Source organism: Panulirus ornatus, chromosome 62 (genome assembly GCF_036320965.1).
Source record: "Panulirus ornatus isolate Po-2019 chromosome 62, ASM3632096v1, whole genome shotgun sequence".
Lineage (NCBI taxonomy): Eukaryota > Metazoa > Arthropoda > Malacostraca > Decapoda > Palinuridae > Panulirus > Panulirus ornatus.
Window position 1 is genome coordinate 2,578,910 of NC_092285.1, and position 14,640 is coordinate 2,593,549.

The 14,640-nt window shown below is 39.7% G+C and overlaps 1 protein-coding gene and 1 long non-coding RNA gene across 4 annotated transcripts in view; one reads left to right on the plus strand and one right to left on the minus strand.

Moving 5' to 3' along the window:
* LOC139745687 (uncharacterized) overlaps nucleotides 1–13,747 on the plus strand; it is a 36,578-nt gene extending 22,831 nt beyond the window's left edge. The window contains exons 2-5 of one of the 3 annotated variants that reach the window (XM_071656115.1): nucleotides 4,691–5,164; nucleotides 9,650–9,880; nucleotides 10,843–10,964; nucleotides 12,713–13,747. In XM_071656115.1, the coding sequence (XP_071512216.1) occupies nucleotides 5,081–5,164; nucleotides 9,650–9,880; nucleotides 10,843–10,964; nucleotides 12,713–13,439 (1,164 nt within the window). In that variant the 5' untranslated portion in view covers nucleotides 4,691–5,080 and the 3' untranslated portion in view covers nucleotides 13,440–13,747. The remainder of the gene's footprint in view (nucleotides 1–4,690; nucleotides 5,165–9,649; nucleotides 9,881–10,842; nucleotides 10,965–12,712) is intronic. The other 2 variants (XM_071656116.1, XM_071656114.1) reach the window with 2 other exon arrangements.
* The window catches only part of LOC139745691 (uncharacterized), a 47,898-nt gene that overhangs the window by 1,770 nt on the left and 31,488 nt on the right, over nucleotides 1–14,640 (minus strand). The gene's annotated exons all lie outside the window — the stretch shown is intronic.

Below are 14,640 nucleotides of genomic sequence, written 5' to 3' on the forward strand. Positions count from 1 at the left end.
GGGGGAAAAAAAGGAAAATAAGTGTAGAGGACAGGGCAGAACCTAAAGGGACACCGCTGTTGATGGAGAAAAAGAGGGAAGGCTGATCCATCAACAACCACAGAGACAGATCAGCCGGAGAGGAAGCGAGATATGAAGGAGCAAAGTGAGAGAGGGTTGCCACACTGTCAAAAGCTTTGAGTATGTCAAGGGCAACTACACATGACTTTCAAAATCTTTCAGGGATGATGACCAGACATTAGTAAGATAGTAAGAGAGGAAGGAATATCACTAGTGGATATTGCCTTACGGAAGCCATACTGGTGATCAGAGAGAAGACTGTGATTTTCGATGTGTCTAAGGATGTGGGAGTTGAGGAAAGATTCAAAAGACTTTGTAGATGTCAAAGCAATAGAACAATAGTTAGAGGAGTCGGAATGGTTACCTTCCTTAGGGATGGGATGTATCAATGTCTGCTTCCAAGGAGAAGGAAAAGTTTTGCTTTTTAAACATCAACGGAACAGATGAGCAAGCACAGGTGCAAGTTCACAGAGGCACGCTCTCAGTCCACGGGAATGGAAGCCATCAGGACCAAGAGTCTCGCTTGTGACGAGAGAGAAAGTGAGAGAGAGAAGCACTTTTGGGACAGTCAGAAAAGAGATTATAAGGAAGAGCATAGGATTAGTAAGAGCATCATGGAATGAAGGAATGTCAGAGTCATCAAAGGTGGAGTTAGAGGAGAAACGGAACCAAAGAGTTGCTTCGTTTACGGGAGAGACAGCTGTAGTACCGTTAGAAGAGAAAAAACGAAGGAAAGGCAAGAGCGACAGAAGTTCTTAGAAATGCCATTTGCTAAAGAATCAGTACACGAAGTATAGTGAAGATATCAGTAACTGTTACCATGACTCAGGATATTATCTATAGAGTAGAGAAGATAGTGAACATCTTGAACGAGTTTATGCATTATAGAGAAGTGACGTCACTAAGTGTTATCCTTAACAACCTGTCTTCAGGGGGGAGAGGGAAGAAGGAATTCATCATCTTCCATGTTTTCCTGTGTGTTGCATGAGGCAACTTACCAGTAATAGAAGCGGGTGTTGCTGCAAACCAACCATCCCCCTCCTTATATTTTCTCATTTCAGTGATGAAGAGTTGGAAGAGCAGGAGCGAAGCTATGTATCAGTAGGAATCATAGTAATGGATTTTCTATTGTTACTGTTGGGTCTGCCTTCTAGGTATGCATACCTGAGAGAGAGAGAGAGAGAGAGAGAGAGAGAGAGAGAGAGAGAGAGAGAGAGAGAGAGAGAGAGAGAGCATCACTATTCAGGATGGGATGGGATGTGAGGAAAATGTGATGCTTTTAAGAATCACAAGTGCGGCGACTGTGACACCTTGAGAGTGATATGTAGATCAGGTGTTTCCTTTGAAGAGAGTGGGAGAAATACTTAGAAAAATGCTACACACACACACACACACACACACACACACACGCATATCTATTCAATTATTATTAATCAATGTACTGTATCATTATCATTTGTTTGATCATTCCGAAATCCGTTCTATCAGGGTCCATCAAATCGAGGGTTCACTGTACAATGCTCTTGGTTAGATGTAAAGGGTCAGGGTCAGTATAAGTACAATATGGTAGATGTATGATTGCTAGGCCTTACGATCAATATAAGTATACTATGCTTCTGGGTATTTTAAAGAGTATATTATCAGTATATCAGATCAGTATATTACGATAAATGTAAAATGAACTATAAGCTTTAGCGAGGAAAGAGGAATAAGACTCAGGAAGCGCTAGAAAAAGACAACAAAGACCACATTCGTTCACACTCAGTCTCTAGCTGTCATGTGTAATGCACCGAAACCACAGCTCCCCTTCCACATCCAGGCCCCACAAAACTTTCCATGATTTACCCCAGACGCTTCATATGCCCTGCTTCAAGCCACTGACAACATGTCAACCCCAGTACATCACATCGTTCCAATTCAATCTATTCCTTGCATGCCTTTCACCCTCCTGCATGTTCAGGCCCTAATCGCTCAAAATCTTTTTCACTCTATCCATCCACCTATACAATTTGGTCTCCCACTTCTCATTCCCTCCACCTCTGACACATATATCCTCTTCGTCAATCTTTCCCCACTCATTCTCTCCATGTGACCAAACCATTTCAATACACTGCTTCTGCTCTCTCAACCACACTCTTTTTATTACCACACATCTCTCTCTTACCCTTTTATTACTCACTCGATCAAACCACCTCACACAACATACTGTCCTCAAATATTTAATTTCCAACACATCCACCCTCCTCCATACAGCCCTAACTATAGACCATGCCTCACAACCATATAACATTGTTGGAACTACTATTCCTTTAAATATGCCTATTTTTGCTTTCTGAGAATGTTCTGTCCTTTCACACATTCTTTATTGCTCCCAGAACCTTCGCCCCCTCCCCAGTCCTATGACTCACTTCTGCTTCCATTCGCTGCTAAGTCCATTCCCAAATATCTAAAACATTTCACTTCCTCCAATTTTTCTCTATTCAAACTTACATCCCAATTAACTTATCCCTCAACCCTAGTGAACCTAATAACCTTGCTCTTATTCACATTCATTCTCAACTTTCTCCTTTCACATACCCCTTTATCCTTCACACTCAAATAACCCATCACTATAACCTGGTCTCATACATCAAGGCTGCTAACACACTCACTCAGCTACTTCTAAAACACTTGCCTCTCATGATCTTTCTTCTCATGCCCAGGTGCATAGGCATCAATAATCACCTATCTCTCTTCATCCACTTTCAGTTTTACCCATACCAATCTAGAATTTACATTCTTACACTCAATCTCATACTCCCACAACTCCTGCTTCAGGAGCAGTGCTACTCCTTCCTTGGCTCTTTTCCTCTCACCAATCCCTGACATACTCCCAAGACATTCCCAAACCACTCTTCCCCTTTATCCTTGAGGTTTGTTTCACTCAGAGCCAAAACATCCAGGTTCCTTTCCTCAAACATACTACCTATCCCTCCTTTCTTCTCATCTTGGTTACATCCACACACATTCAGACACCCCAATTGGAGCCTTCGAGGAGGATGAGCGCTCCCCGCGTGACTCCGTCTTCTTTTGTTTCCCTTTTTAGAAATTCAAATACAGGAAGTGGGGTCTCCCCCCTCCCCCGTCCCATATAGTTGCTTTCTACAACACAGGCAATACGAGGCAAGTATTCTTTCTCCCCTATATATATATATATATATATATATATATTTTTTCTTCTTCTTTTAAACTATTTGCCATTTCCCGCGTTAGCGAGGTAGCGTTAAGAACAGAGGACTGGGCCTTTTTTGGAATATCCTCACCTGGCCCCCTCTGTTCCTTCTTTTGGAAAATTAAAAAAAAAAAAAAATGAGAGGGGAGGATTTCCAGCCCCCCGCTCCCTCCCCTTTTAGTCGCCTTCTACGACACGCAGGGAATACGTGGGAAGTGTTCTTAATCCCCTATCCCCAGGGATATATATATATATTCTTTCAAACTATTCACCATTTCCCGCGTTAGCGAGGTAACGCAAGGAAACAGACAAAAGAATGGCCCAACCCACCCACATACACATGTATATACATACACATCCACACACGCAAATATACATACCTATACATCTCAACGTATACATATATATACATACACAGACATATACATATATACACATGTACATAATATATATGTATTTTTTTCCATACTATTCACCATTTCCCACGTTAGCGAGGTAGCGTTAAGAAAAGGGGACTAAGCCTTTGAGGGAATATCCTCACCTGGCCCCCTTCTCTGTTCCTTCTTTTGGAAAATCAAAAACGAGATGGAAGGATTTCCAGCCCCCCCCGCTCCCTTCCCTTTTGGTCTCCTTCTACAACACGCAGAGAATACGTAGGAAGTATTCTTTCTTCCCTATCCCCAGGGATAACATATATATATATATATATATATATATATATATATAGTTAAGATTTATGATAAAAATCAGTCTGCATATAATGAATTTGCTCTCCACTCTTGATTAAAAAGAACACATTCCATTAAAATGTGTTCTACTTTCAAATGAGACTGACAGGTGTGACAATACGGAACCTGTCTTCACGAATTTCAGTGCTCACGCTTAAGGGAAGGTATATGGAGGTTAGGATTTATGGTAAAGTTTAAGTGTGATTACTGTCATGGCTGTGTATATTTGTGTATATTCAGAGTAGTGTAAGGGTACCATGCTTTACGGTACTCCTTTCTGGAGCTAGGATTTAGGATCAGTATGTGGGTACTATGCATTTGGCAAATGTAAAACGAACAATAGGCTTTAGGGTATGAGAACCGAGATTTAGAAGTTCAAGGGCCTAAGCTTTACAGGAAGTGTCAGGAGGCTAGGTTTCATGTGTAAGTTTATGAGTTACTTACTATCATTTGATAATTCCCTTTGTTATAATCTAGGTGCGACATAGAGAAGTTGTATCGCTTATAATTCTGGATTACAATGTCATATGTTAGTCTTTAAAATTTCTAGAAATTCCTCAACTTCTGTCTATTCCCATCATGAAAATCAAAATGGCTACCCATGTTTCATTGGCACGATATGTTCTAAAATTTTCTTGGCATAGTTGGCAAGTCGCTGAGTCTAATCCTTTTTCAATTCTCTGACAAACAGTTATCCAAGAGCTTCCCACCATGAACAGGTCGTGAGATGAATCTGGATGTCAGAAGTCTTTGCTTTTATCTCTAAAAGCGAACTTTACCCAGCAAGCCCACGGATACTAAGCCAAGCACGCAGATACACCAAGCAGTATCACTTATGCTTCTTTTAAACCATCAATGTCATGGTGAATGTTGCTTAAACCACCAGTGTTGCTTGCCCATCAATGTAATGATAAATGTTGATGGACTTCACATTATCAGACAAAGGATGAATAAAGTGGATGCTGATGGATCACTGTGGGATAGGACACTGAAAGGACAGGTCACCGAGAAACACTAACAAGGGGCAGTGACAAGTCATACACAACAGTGACTGGACACTGGAAAATCAATAATAAGAATAATGAAGAACCTCAATCGTGCCTCAGTGATTCTGGCTTCAGTGACATGGCTACTTGTGGCATCAATGACCTTCTTCAAATACCAGGTAACGTGACCACTTTGTGAATTATGGCCAGGGGATAGTCTGGGATGGTCCAAGGCTTCAGCCAGTGGATAGTCTGGGCCTACAGCCAGAGGATTGTTGGACCTTCACCTAGGGGATAGTCAGGGGCTACAGCCAGGGGATAGTCTAGGGTTACAACCAGGAAAGTATGGTTATAGCTAAGAGACAGTCTGAGGGTAAAGCCACACAGTCTAGGGTTACAGCTAGGAGAGCCTGGGGCTATAGCTAGGAAATGATAGGGGGTTATAGCCAGGTGATGGTACAGAGATACTTTCAGAAGAAAGTCTGGGATAGTCTGAAGCCTGGAGACAGTCTCAGAATATAGCCTGGAGATAGCCTTGGTATACAGTAAGGAAATAGTCTGGGGCTATAACCACGAGATAATCTGCTGCTACAGCCATGAGTCAGTCTAGGCATTAAGCCAGGATATAGTCTAGGGCTACAGCCTGGAGAAAGTCTGGGACTTCAGCCAGGTGACAGTATACAGCTACAACCAGGAGATAGGATGGGGCTATAGCCAGGAGACAGTTTAGGGCTAAAACAAGAGATAGTCTAGCACTACAACCAGGGGATAGTCAAGGGCTACAGTCAGTAGATACTTTAGGGCTACAATATAGTCCATTTCTATTGCCTAGAAGCAATCTACAGCCACAGCCAGGAAATGATGTGGGACTAATGACAGGATATAATTTAGGACTAAAGCCAGGAGGTAGCCTAAGGCTCCAGCCAGGAAGTAGTCTATTGTTACAAATATATGCCTCAAAACTTTACTCCTTAACATAGTGTTAAAACATTTTACTTCTCCGTTAGATAATGGAAGCAAACTCATGAAAGTTTCATTCAAGATGAAGGTAAGAATCTACTTTCCTTGCACTACTACATCTTTGGATAACTCAGCATACCCTCTAGAAGAATATCTAGAAGAATATCTGTTGAATTTGAATTATCAAAATTCCTAAAAGTACATATGATGTGTGATATTATTTTTAGTATTCCCTTGAAAATCTTGAGTCCAACACGAGACAATATATCTCAGACAGTAATTATTTTCAAGGTCCCATCCAAGAATATTCATCAATCTAAATTGCAGTTTTTCTACCATAAGGTACATAAGTGAAATCTACAAAAAAAAAAAAAAAAAGAAAGTACAGGAAAAATGTGGGATTAAAACAACCATTTTCATCAATCTTATCTAACTCCCTGCAAGGGGATCTGACCTTTGGTTTCCTGACCCAACCTTACTACAATGTATCCCAGTCAAGGCTTGCAGTTTTCCAGATTCTCTGAGAGAAAGATCCTCATGAAAATGTCACATACTTTATATCAACAACCATTTTAATTTTGGCAACCACTTTGAAAGCAGCTTTTTGAAAATTCAAACCGAGGAAAAAATCATTTTGCTAACAGAAATATTCAGAGGGCTCTTTCACATATAAATTCCAATAATCTGTTTCCTGCTAAATGATAATCACACCAAGGCCATCTTTAGCTCTGTCTCATATACTCATTACTTTGTATTACCTTAAACATCATCATCCATTTATCAGACCAATTTTGGAATCTATCCAGGTCCTACTATAGGCAGATATAATTATCATTCTATATTTCTATCGCGACCTTTGTATTGTCTACAATCGTGTTCATCAGGCAAGTCATTTATAAACACCAAGAATAACAGTGGGCCAAAGACCAAGCTCTGCAGCATGCCATTTTTAAACCAAGCCCACTTCGAGGTTGCACCTTTTACCTATGTTCGTTGCTCCTTTCCAATAAGGTACTCTTCTGTTTAGTGAAGGATCCCACCCTTTGTTCCTGCCTCCAGCTCTGGCTTTTTAATCATCATCCAATGAGGAATCATGTCAAAGGCTTTCTGGCAGTCCAAGAACATATGGTCTATCCATTTGATATAAGATGGAGCTCACCCTGTCATAAAAGATAGGTTATGCATGACTCCCTTTCCCTAAAACCATGTTCTGTCCCAGGTAGAATATTTTGCCCTTGCACGTAGATTCATTTATTTTCTGATATTTTTTCTTATGTTTTACACTTGTTATTGAAACAGCAGTTCCCTAATCACCTGTCTTATAAACAGGCACAACACTTGGCCTCTTCCACATCATTTGAGCAACACCTTCCAATGATGACTTTCAAAACAACATTTCTAATGATTTAGCAAGTGTGTCTGCACATTCTCTCAGCAAATATGAAGAAACTTCATCAGGACCATGGGTCTTATATGAGTCAAGTTGTTTTAATAGCCTGATTATGTCTATCATCCCCTTACACATTGGTAATACTGGTGCATTATTGTCCTCCATAGTGAAAACACTTGAATTTATCATTCAACTCCTGACATAATTCATTTTCAAGAATTCTTACCCTTGAGTCCTTTTGCCTGATTAGCTGCTCTTTCAATGAGAGTTTGTTCTTGATGAACTTATGGGAAAGTTTTGGATTGTCTTTTGACTTCCCTACAATGCCTTTTTACAAAGTTTCTCTGCTCCTTCCCCTTACTGTGCAGTACTCATTTCTCATTCTCCTATATTTTTCATATGCTGGTTGGCATAATACATCCTGAGCTCTCTCAATGACATTTCTCATTGAAACACATCTCTCTCCATTTTGATCCTCCATCCCTACCAGAGGGACCCATGTTCTGACCCTTACAATATAGATTTCACAGAGTCTTCCATAGTACTGGTCCATACTCTATCATAGAACTTTCTCTCGCAATCAATACCCTCAAAGACCTAGTTTAGTTACACTTTGTTGCTAAAACTACTTTCTATTTGGTTTCTGTGCCCAATCTGATCTCCCTCTTGCACGTTTCACTCCCAAATATCCAAAGACATGCACTACATGAACAGTCTTTGCATTAGGAGCATCACACTTCATACACTTTATTTCCATTCTGCACTGTCTTAAGACAAGGTGAAGTATAGATGGCAAATCATTTCCTCCAGTTCTCATATGCTCTGTGACAGGTTGATGCAGGCAATTCTCCTGTTACTTTCATGGAAATTGCATCTCTAGGGCTCAGCATTTCCATGGAAATCTAATTTTCCTCTCAGACTATTTCTCTATAAACGAAATCCCTCATTATCAATACTTTACCATCTCCTAAAAGGGAATGTCTTATTGCTTCACTCATAACCTTTATTGTTCCTTCATTATGTTCAATAAGCATCTGTTTTGGATTGTTGCAGTTCTTTGGAGGATTGTAAATAATATTTTCATACACTTATTATGCGAAGGGACCATCTACTGCTAATTTCTGAAATTTAATGAAATCCCTTGAAGATGGCTAATCCCTCCCCTCCTTTATTTTCTCATTCCCTTCTTGTTACTGTGTACCCCTCTGGAGAAAACTAGGTTTGATTTAAGTTTATTCATGAGTTTTGTCTCCACCACTCCCACAATGTTGGGATTGCAGTCTCTAAAAGAATTCCTGAATTCCAGCCTCCTTCTATCTGTCACTAGGACATCTACATTTGTGTTCTGAACTTTCTGAGGTATTACCCATGGCTGTATCATCATTGGCTGATGAAATATAGTATTGTAGTTACATCAAAGAACTATTTGCTTCAAAAGAATCTTTCCTGTCCCCAGTATTGAGAGTAGTGTAAACCTGCGCTGCAGGAGCCCCTAGACAAGGTGTCCTCAGGTTACAGCCCCAGAACCCCTTATCGAGTGGCTCCTGCAACTGTAAGGCTGCACTACACTTAGTACTCCCTTTGTAAAAGGGCTTTTGGGGTTGTACAACCATAACAATAACTGGCTGCAGATATTAATCACTTTGGTAGGACAAGGAGCCTAGGAGCCTAACCAGTTATCCTTCTGAAAACAATTCAAATTCTAAAAGTGTACACACACTGTGTGAGGCTGGGCTTGTGCAAGAGACAGCTTTTACTATATATCCTCACAAGAGACACCCAGTAATCTGAGGTTTGTGCTATCATTGCAATACATTACTGACACCAAACATGAACATGGAGTAGGAGGGCTCCCCTTACTACTCCCAGGGGTCTTATCAAAATTTTATACAAAATTTTGCACATCAGAATAAATTTTTGTAGGAATCTCAATAACTGTAGGAGCTATTTGCAATAAGAAAAGTCAATAAATCCACTAATAAAGTTGTATAAGGAAAGTAAAGAATATTTTTGTAGGAATCTCAATAACTATAGGAGCTATTTGCAATAAGAAAAGTCAATAAATCCACTGATAAAGTTGTATAAGGAAAGTAAAGAATTACCAAGACAAATCTTGATAAAGATTTCGAAATCATATCTCAAAATCTATAGTTATATCTTTTTTCAAACCAATAGTAAGAGGCATTTCCAGGCAAATCTAATACATTTTCAGGAATCACTGTGCAGGGTTCATAAAGATCAATGATGTTAACAGAGCACATCCCTTGTCAGAGAGCTCCAGGGAAACTTAACACCACTCCAATTCACCCAGCAGGAGCTGAGAGAGTGGTCATCTTTGTCCCTAATCAGTCAAAGGGAACACCAAGTGGGATCGGCCCCATTCGGGGTCAGCAGAGAAAATGCAGATGGCCAGGTCATGAAAGTGAGAGCCAAGTACCTCCGGCAGGCATGTGAAAAGCCCGAGATAAGACAAATTGCACCCCCCAGACCCTGGACAAAAAAACGTGTTATTCTCCATCCGCTTCCCCTGTGTGTTGCACCCAAGGTTAGTGAACAAGTTGTGGGGCATAACCACTGAGGGCCAACAATATACGAACTTAGAATACTTATATCATTTCACCTTCATAAACCGTAGTGAACAATGACATTATGAAGACACTTCCATAGACTGGGTAGACTAGGACAGAAAGTAGTACGTACAATGTGTAGCAACAGTACAGTATGAAAAAAAATAGATGATGGTGAACCTGCCCTTCTTAATCTAATCCTTTATTTCAAAAAAGAAAAAACAAAAAGTCAACTTGAGCTTAAGACTAATTCTGTAATTTAAGACACTAACTTACTACTAAATCAAGTGGGGAATGCTGCAATACCACCAGTTCTGGAACTCGCAAAAACAGCCTAATAGGTCTGTTGGCAAACTGTCATGTAGTCTCTTACCTATAGCCAGTGTGCTGTATTTTGTTTCTTACCTATAGCCAGTGTGCTGTATTTTGTTTGTCAAAAGTTGCAGTGTGTTATCATTTGTGAAGTGCATCCTCTTAGGTGTGAATGTGGGAATCCTGTTTTACAGTCTCATTAGCTATGATTCCAGTATTACAACCTTGTTAGTCATCATTCCTGTACCACAACCTTGTTAGTCACGATTCCTGTACCACAACCTTGTTGGTCATGATTCCTGCACCACAACCTTGTTAGTCATGATTCCTGCACCACAACCTTGTTAGTCATGATTCCTGTACCACAACCCTCTTAGTTATGTTTCCTGTATCATAGTCTTGTTAGTTATGATTTCACTATCACAACTTTGTTAGTCATGATTCCTGTACCACAAACTTGTTTGTTTAGAATCCTGTGCCAAAACCTTTTTAGTTATGATTCCTATCACAACCTTGATAGTTAAGATGAATACGATGCCTCTCTTGTAAGGATCTTTGGCAAACAAATCTCAGGCTAAGAAAATTCTCTAATTTGTTAATTCAATCAACACCAATTTTACCCCTTGAGGGAGGCTCGATTACATGGAGGACCTTCCTGCGTGAGCTGAGTTATCATGTACCAGGGACCCGACAAGACCTGAAGACCTTAGTGTCTAGACATCCTTTGTCCCGTCTGGCCTCAGTGTACAGGTGTGTATCTATTTGTACAGTACTGGGGTGGGAGTGGGGGAAGTCTTACACTCACAGGGCACCATCTCCTGAACATTCTTAAACTGCTAACATTCACCATTTCCTTGCTCAGTCTGTTCCAGCCATTCACCACCCTAATACCTGTCGACCCTCTGGGTCCTGTGGTTCTCAGTATGTATGACTGAGGAACTAAACGAGTCAATGACAATGATAACCAGGCATCATTCCCTTATCAAGAGTCATCATTGCAAGTGGATTGTGATCCACATCCAAAAGCAACACGAGAAGTGGATAGCAATTTAATCTCCTGTGTTGGCCCTTCTTGAGGGAGACAACTACAGAAGATTTGGATCTTGTAAAAGTTTCGCTGCTCCAGACCATTACTCATTCCCCACATTCAATCTCCAGTCATACAACCACTCTGTTGTGCATCAGCATCATCATCCACTCACCTTCTACCATCTATATCATCTGTGATCGTATGGCTTGAACATGTCTACTCATGTTTCCCCACTCCGGTCTGGAGTTTACATTCCTGAGAAAAGGAGGTTTGTTCTAGTCCTGTAATGTAGTACAGGATCTTCATCTATGTTTAACATTTCTCTTCTTTAGTCAGTCAGGTGATCTGCTCAGGTTCCAGCTCTGCATATTCATTGCTGATACTGACAAATTCTTTTAACTGCCAAACCACCTGGGTAATTTGTGATCATGTCAGGGCTTCCCTAGTGTGAGGTCATGGTTATAGGTCCCATCCCTTTCTCATGTGCAAGACATCAGTCATTCTGATGTTGACATCATGCTTTCTGACATAGGTGTTAAATATCTTAAAACAGGTACTCCCCTCCCTCTACCACTGACTTGCTAAACCTTGTTTACCAGGCCAAAGAAATACGACCTAGCAGGGTAATCCATAACCTTAACAGCAAACAGGAATATAAAGTTTGTCTAATAAATGACCAAGACCTATGAAGAATCCTGACTGGATCCCGAACTGATACTCCTTCCAACAAAAACTGTGAACTTGTCTTTGACTGCCTCGTCCTACCCACTGATATTCTTTATCAAATTTTGTTCATTCGTTCCAATGACATCACTGTTGCTATCCAATGGAAGAATGTTGAAAATGAGCATTTCTATCAGATGCTCTTCCTACAAAAATGCATCTTGAGTGTTGAATAGGGTATCCCCATCTAATCTTAAAAACTTAAAGATATGAATGCAAAAGTATGATAAACAGAAATAGAAATCATTTAGATAACATTTTTTTGCCATGGTGAAGTGTTAAAGTTTAAGAATGCTGTACTTGGCAGTAAAAAATTACATTCTTATAAAATCAAAGATATGCATGCAGAAGTAGAAAAAGTGAATGAATAAATCCTTCCTTTTCCTATGTTTTGCCATGATGGTGCGTTGAAGTTTGTGGTTGCTACACTTAGCATGCAATTTAAAAGTGCAGAAATCTTCTCTCAGATGATGTATAAAACTTTTGTATGTCACACTTCAAAGATAATATGGAATAAATTCCTGAACTAACAGAGTTCAGTCTATGTTTTTAGTGTGCACCTTAAAGCAGAAAGAAAAAATGAAAATGAATTTGTAATCAATTACAAAAACACAAACCCCCATATATTTTTGTGAATCACTCACTCTAAATAGTAGGTGTTAACCTAAACAATAATAACATTAACAACTAAACTTGGAAAATAACTGAAAATTTTCCTTTTCATTCATATTTTTTTTTCTTGCAGAGACAAATATCTAAATGGTTCTCCATTGATGGCATATAACAGGACATTCAAAAAAATAACAGGAAGCACTCAGACATGGCGGGGGAGGTGGGTGAAATACTGGCTTCCAGCTCTTATCCACAAAGGACTTATCAAGCCTTCTCCTAAATTTCTCAAAGTCATCAATGAAGCATCAGAAGCTTTTAAGTTTGTAGTGAAGCACATCAATGTATCTGGCCATGTTAATCTGAACACATCAAGTAAAGAGGTGTCTAGTTTTACTCCAAGCATGCTAGATTTAGCCAAGAGGATGCTCCTGAATGGCAGAAATGTTGGGATGGTTGCTGCTATAAATGCTGGCTACCGTGGACGTGAGAATAACAAGTTTCAGAGGCTTTTCAGGAACTCTTCCTTCTCCTTTGTGGAGTTCCTGGAGCACGTCCTATGGACCTGGGACTTGGGCTTAGTGGACAGTCACTGGACTCCTGTATGTGAGCTGTGTGACCCATGTGGAGCTAACTACAGTTATATCTTGCACCTTGAGAACCCTACGGAGTCTGCCTATCTCCTAAGCCTCCTCCAGACCCAGAACATCTCCTTACCCAAACGGCATAAGTCCATTGGATCCCCTAAAAACTACTCTGACCTTTGGTATTTTAAGGATGTTCCTGAGGAGTTGATGTCTAAGATTCATAAATTGTATAGGGGTGATTTTGACTTATTTGGGTATGATGAAAACCACATCTGAAGTGGTAATATAATGCTAGGTAAGATTAACTTCTGCACAGTTGACAGTTTATATGAAGTCAGGCCAAAAGAGTCTATATCAGGGCATATTTTACACCCTCTAGTCAGTGTAATCTAACATGATCAATTTACATTAAAATGATTTTACAATTCTGACTGAAAAAAATTTGAAATAGATGGAGCTCTTAAGCATAAAAATCTTTGTCAGACTATAGTAAGTATTATGGGAAAAAAAGAATCTTTACATGTGGCCAACATCTTTCAATATGTATGTATAATGCTAAAAACATGAATGAATCAACCATAAAATTCTTTGAATAACATATTCCTTTATCCAGAGGAAATGTAGAAACCTCTTCTCTTCATCTACTTATAAATCTTTCCAGTCTTCAGTTAGAAGTACCTCAAACAGCTGTCATTACCTTTCCATTCAGGTGATGCTGCAGCTGTCTTTCTTATTGTTGAAGCAAACTCTTTTTTAATCAAATTCCACCCTGGATGACTAACATTCCTAAACCCTTGATGGACCTTTTACTCTATGATCTCATTTCTTAGCCAAAAAGCACTCCTCTATTTAGACTTAGTGTATGTGTAGTGTATGTGATAGATGGTATATATCTTTTCTTTCCAAGGACTGCAGTTCTGAACTTGGACCTGTGCCTTTGTCTTCACCTTAAGAACATGCTTTGTACAGCCTATCTCAAGGAAGGTTGACTGTTTTAACCTTTTCAGTTATCTTGTTCTGATTTTAACTATTTTCAAAGCTTTTGAATCTCATCAACTCCGATTTCCTCAAAGATCTTGAATCTCAGTCTTCTCTCTGATCATCATTATGGCTTTTGCAAAGCCAAATTCATCTATGATATCCATTCCTATCATACCAATGTCTGGTTGTCCACGATGAGACACTTTGGGAAATCCTTTGTTGTAGCCCTTGCTACATCGAAAGCTTTTGTAAGTGTGTGGCATTGGAGTCTGATTTCCAAGTTCCCCTATTTAAACTTTCATTCTTCACTCTGTTCCTTTTGTCTAGCTTCCTATCTCGCCATATCATTCTTCATTCTGTTCCTTTTGTCTAGCTTCCTATCTCGCCATATCTCTATAACCTTTGACAGATGTCACATCCGTCCAATTATCATGCATTTTAATGTGGATAAACTAGGCTTTTGAGAGATGACTGGTTAGAGATGAGGCTTGAATAA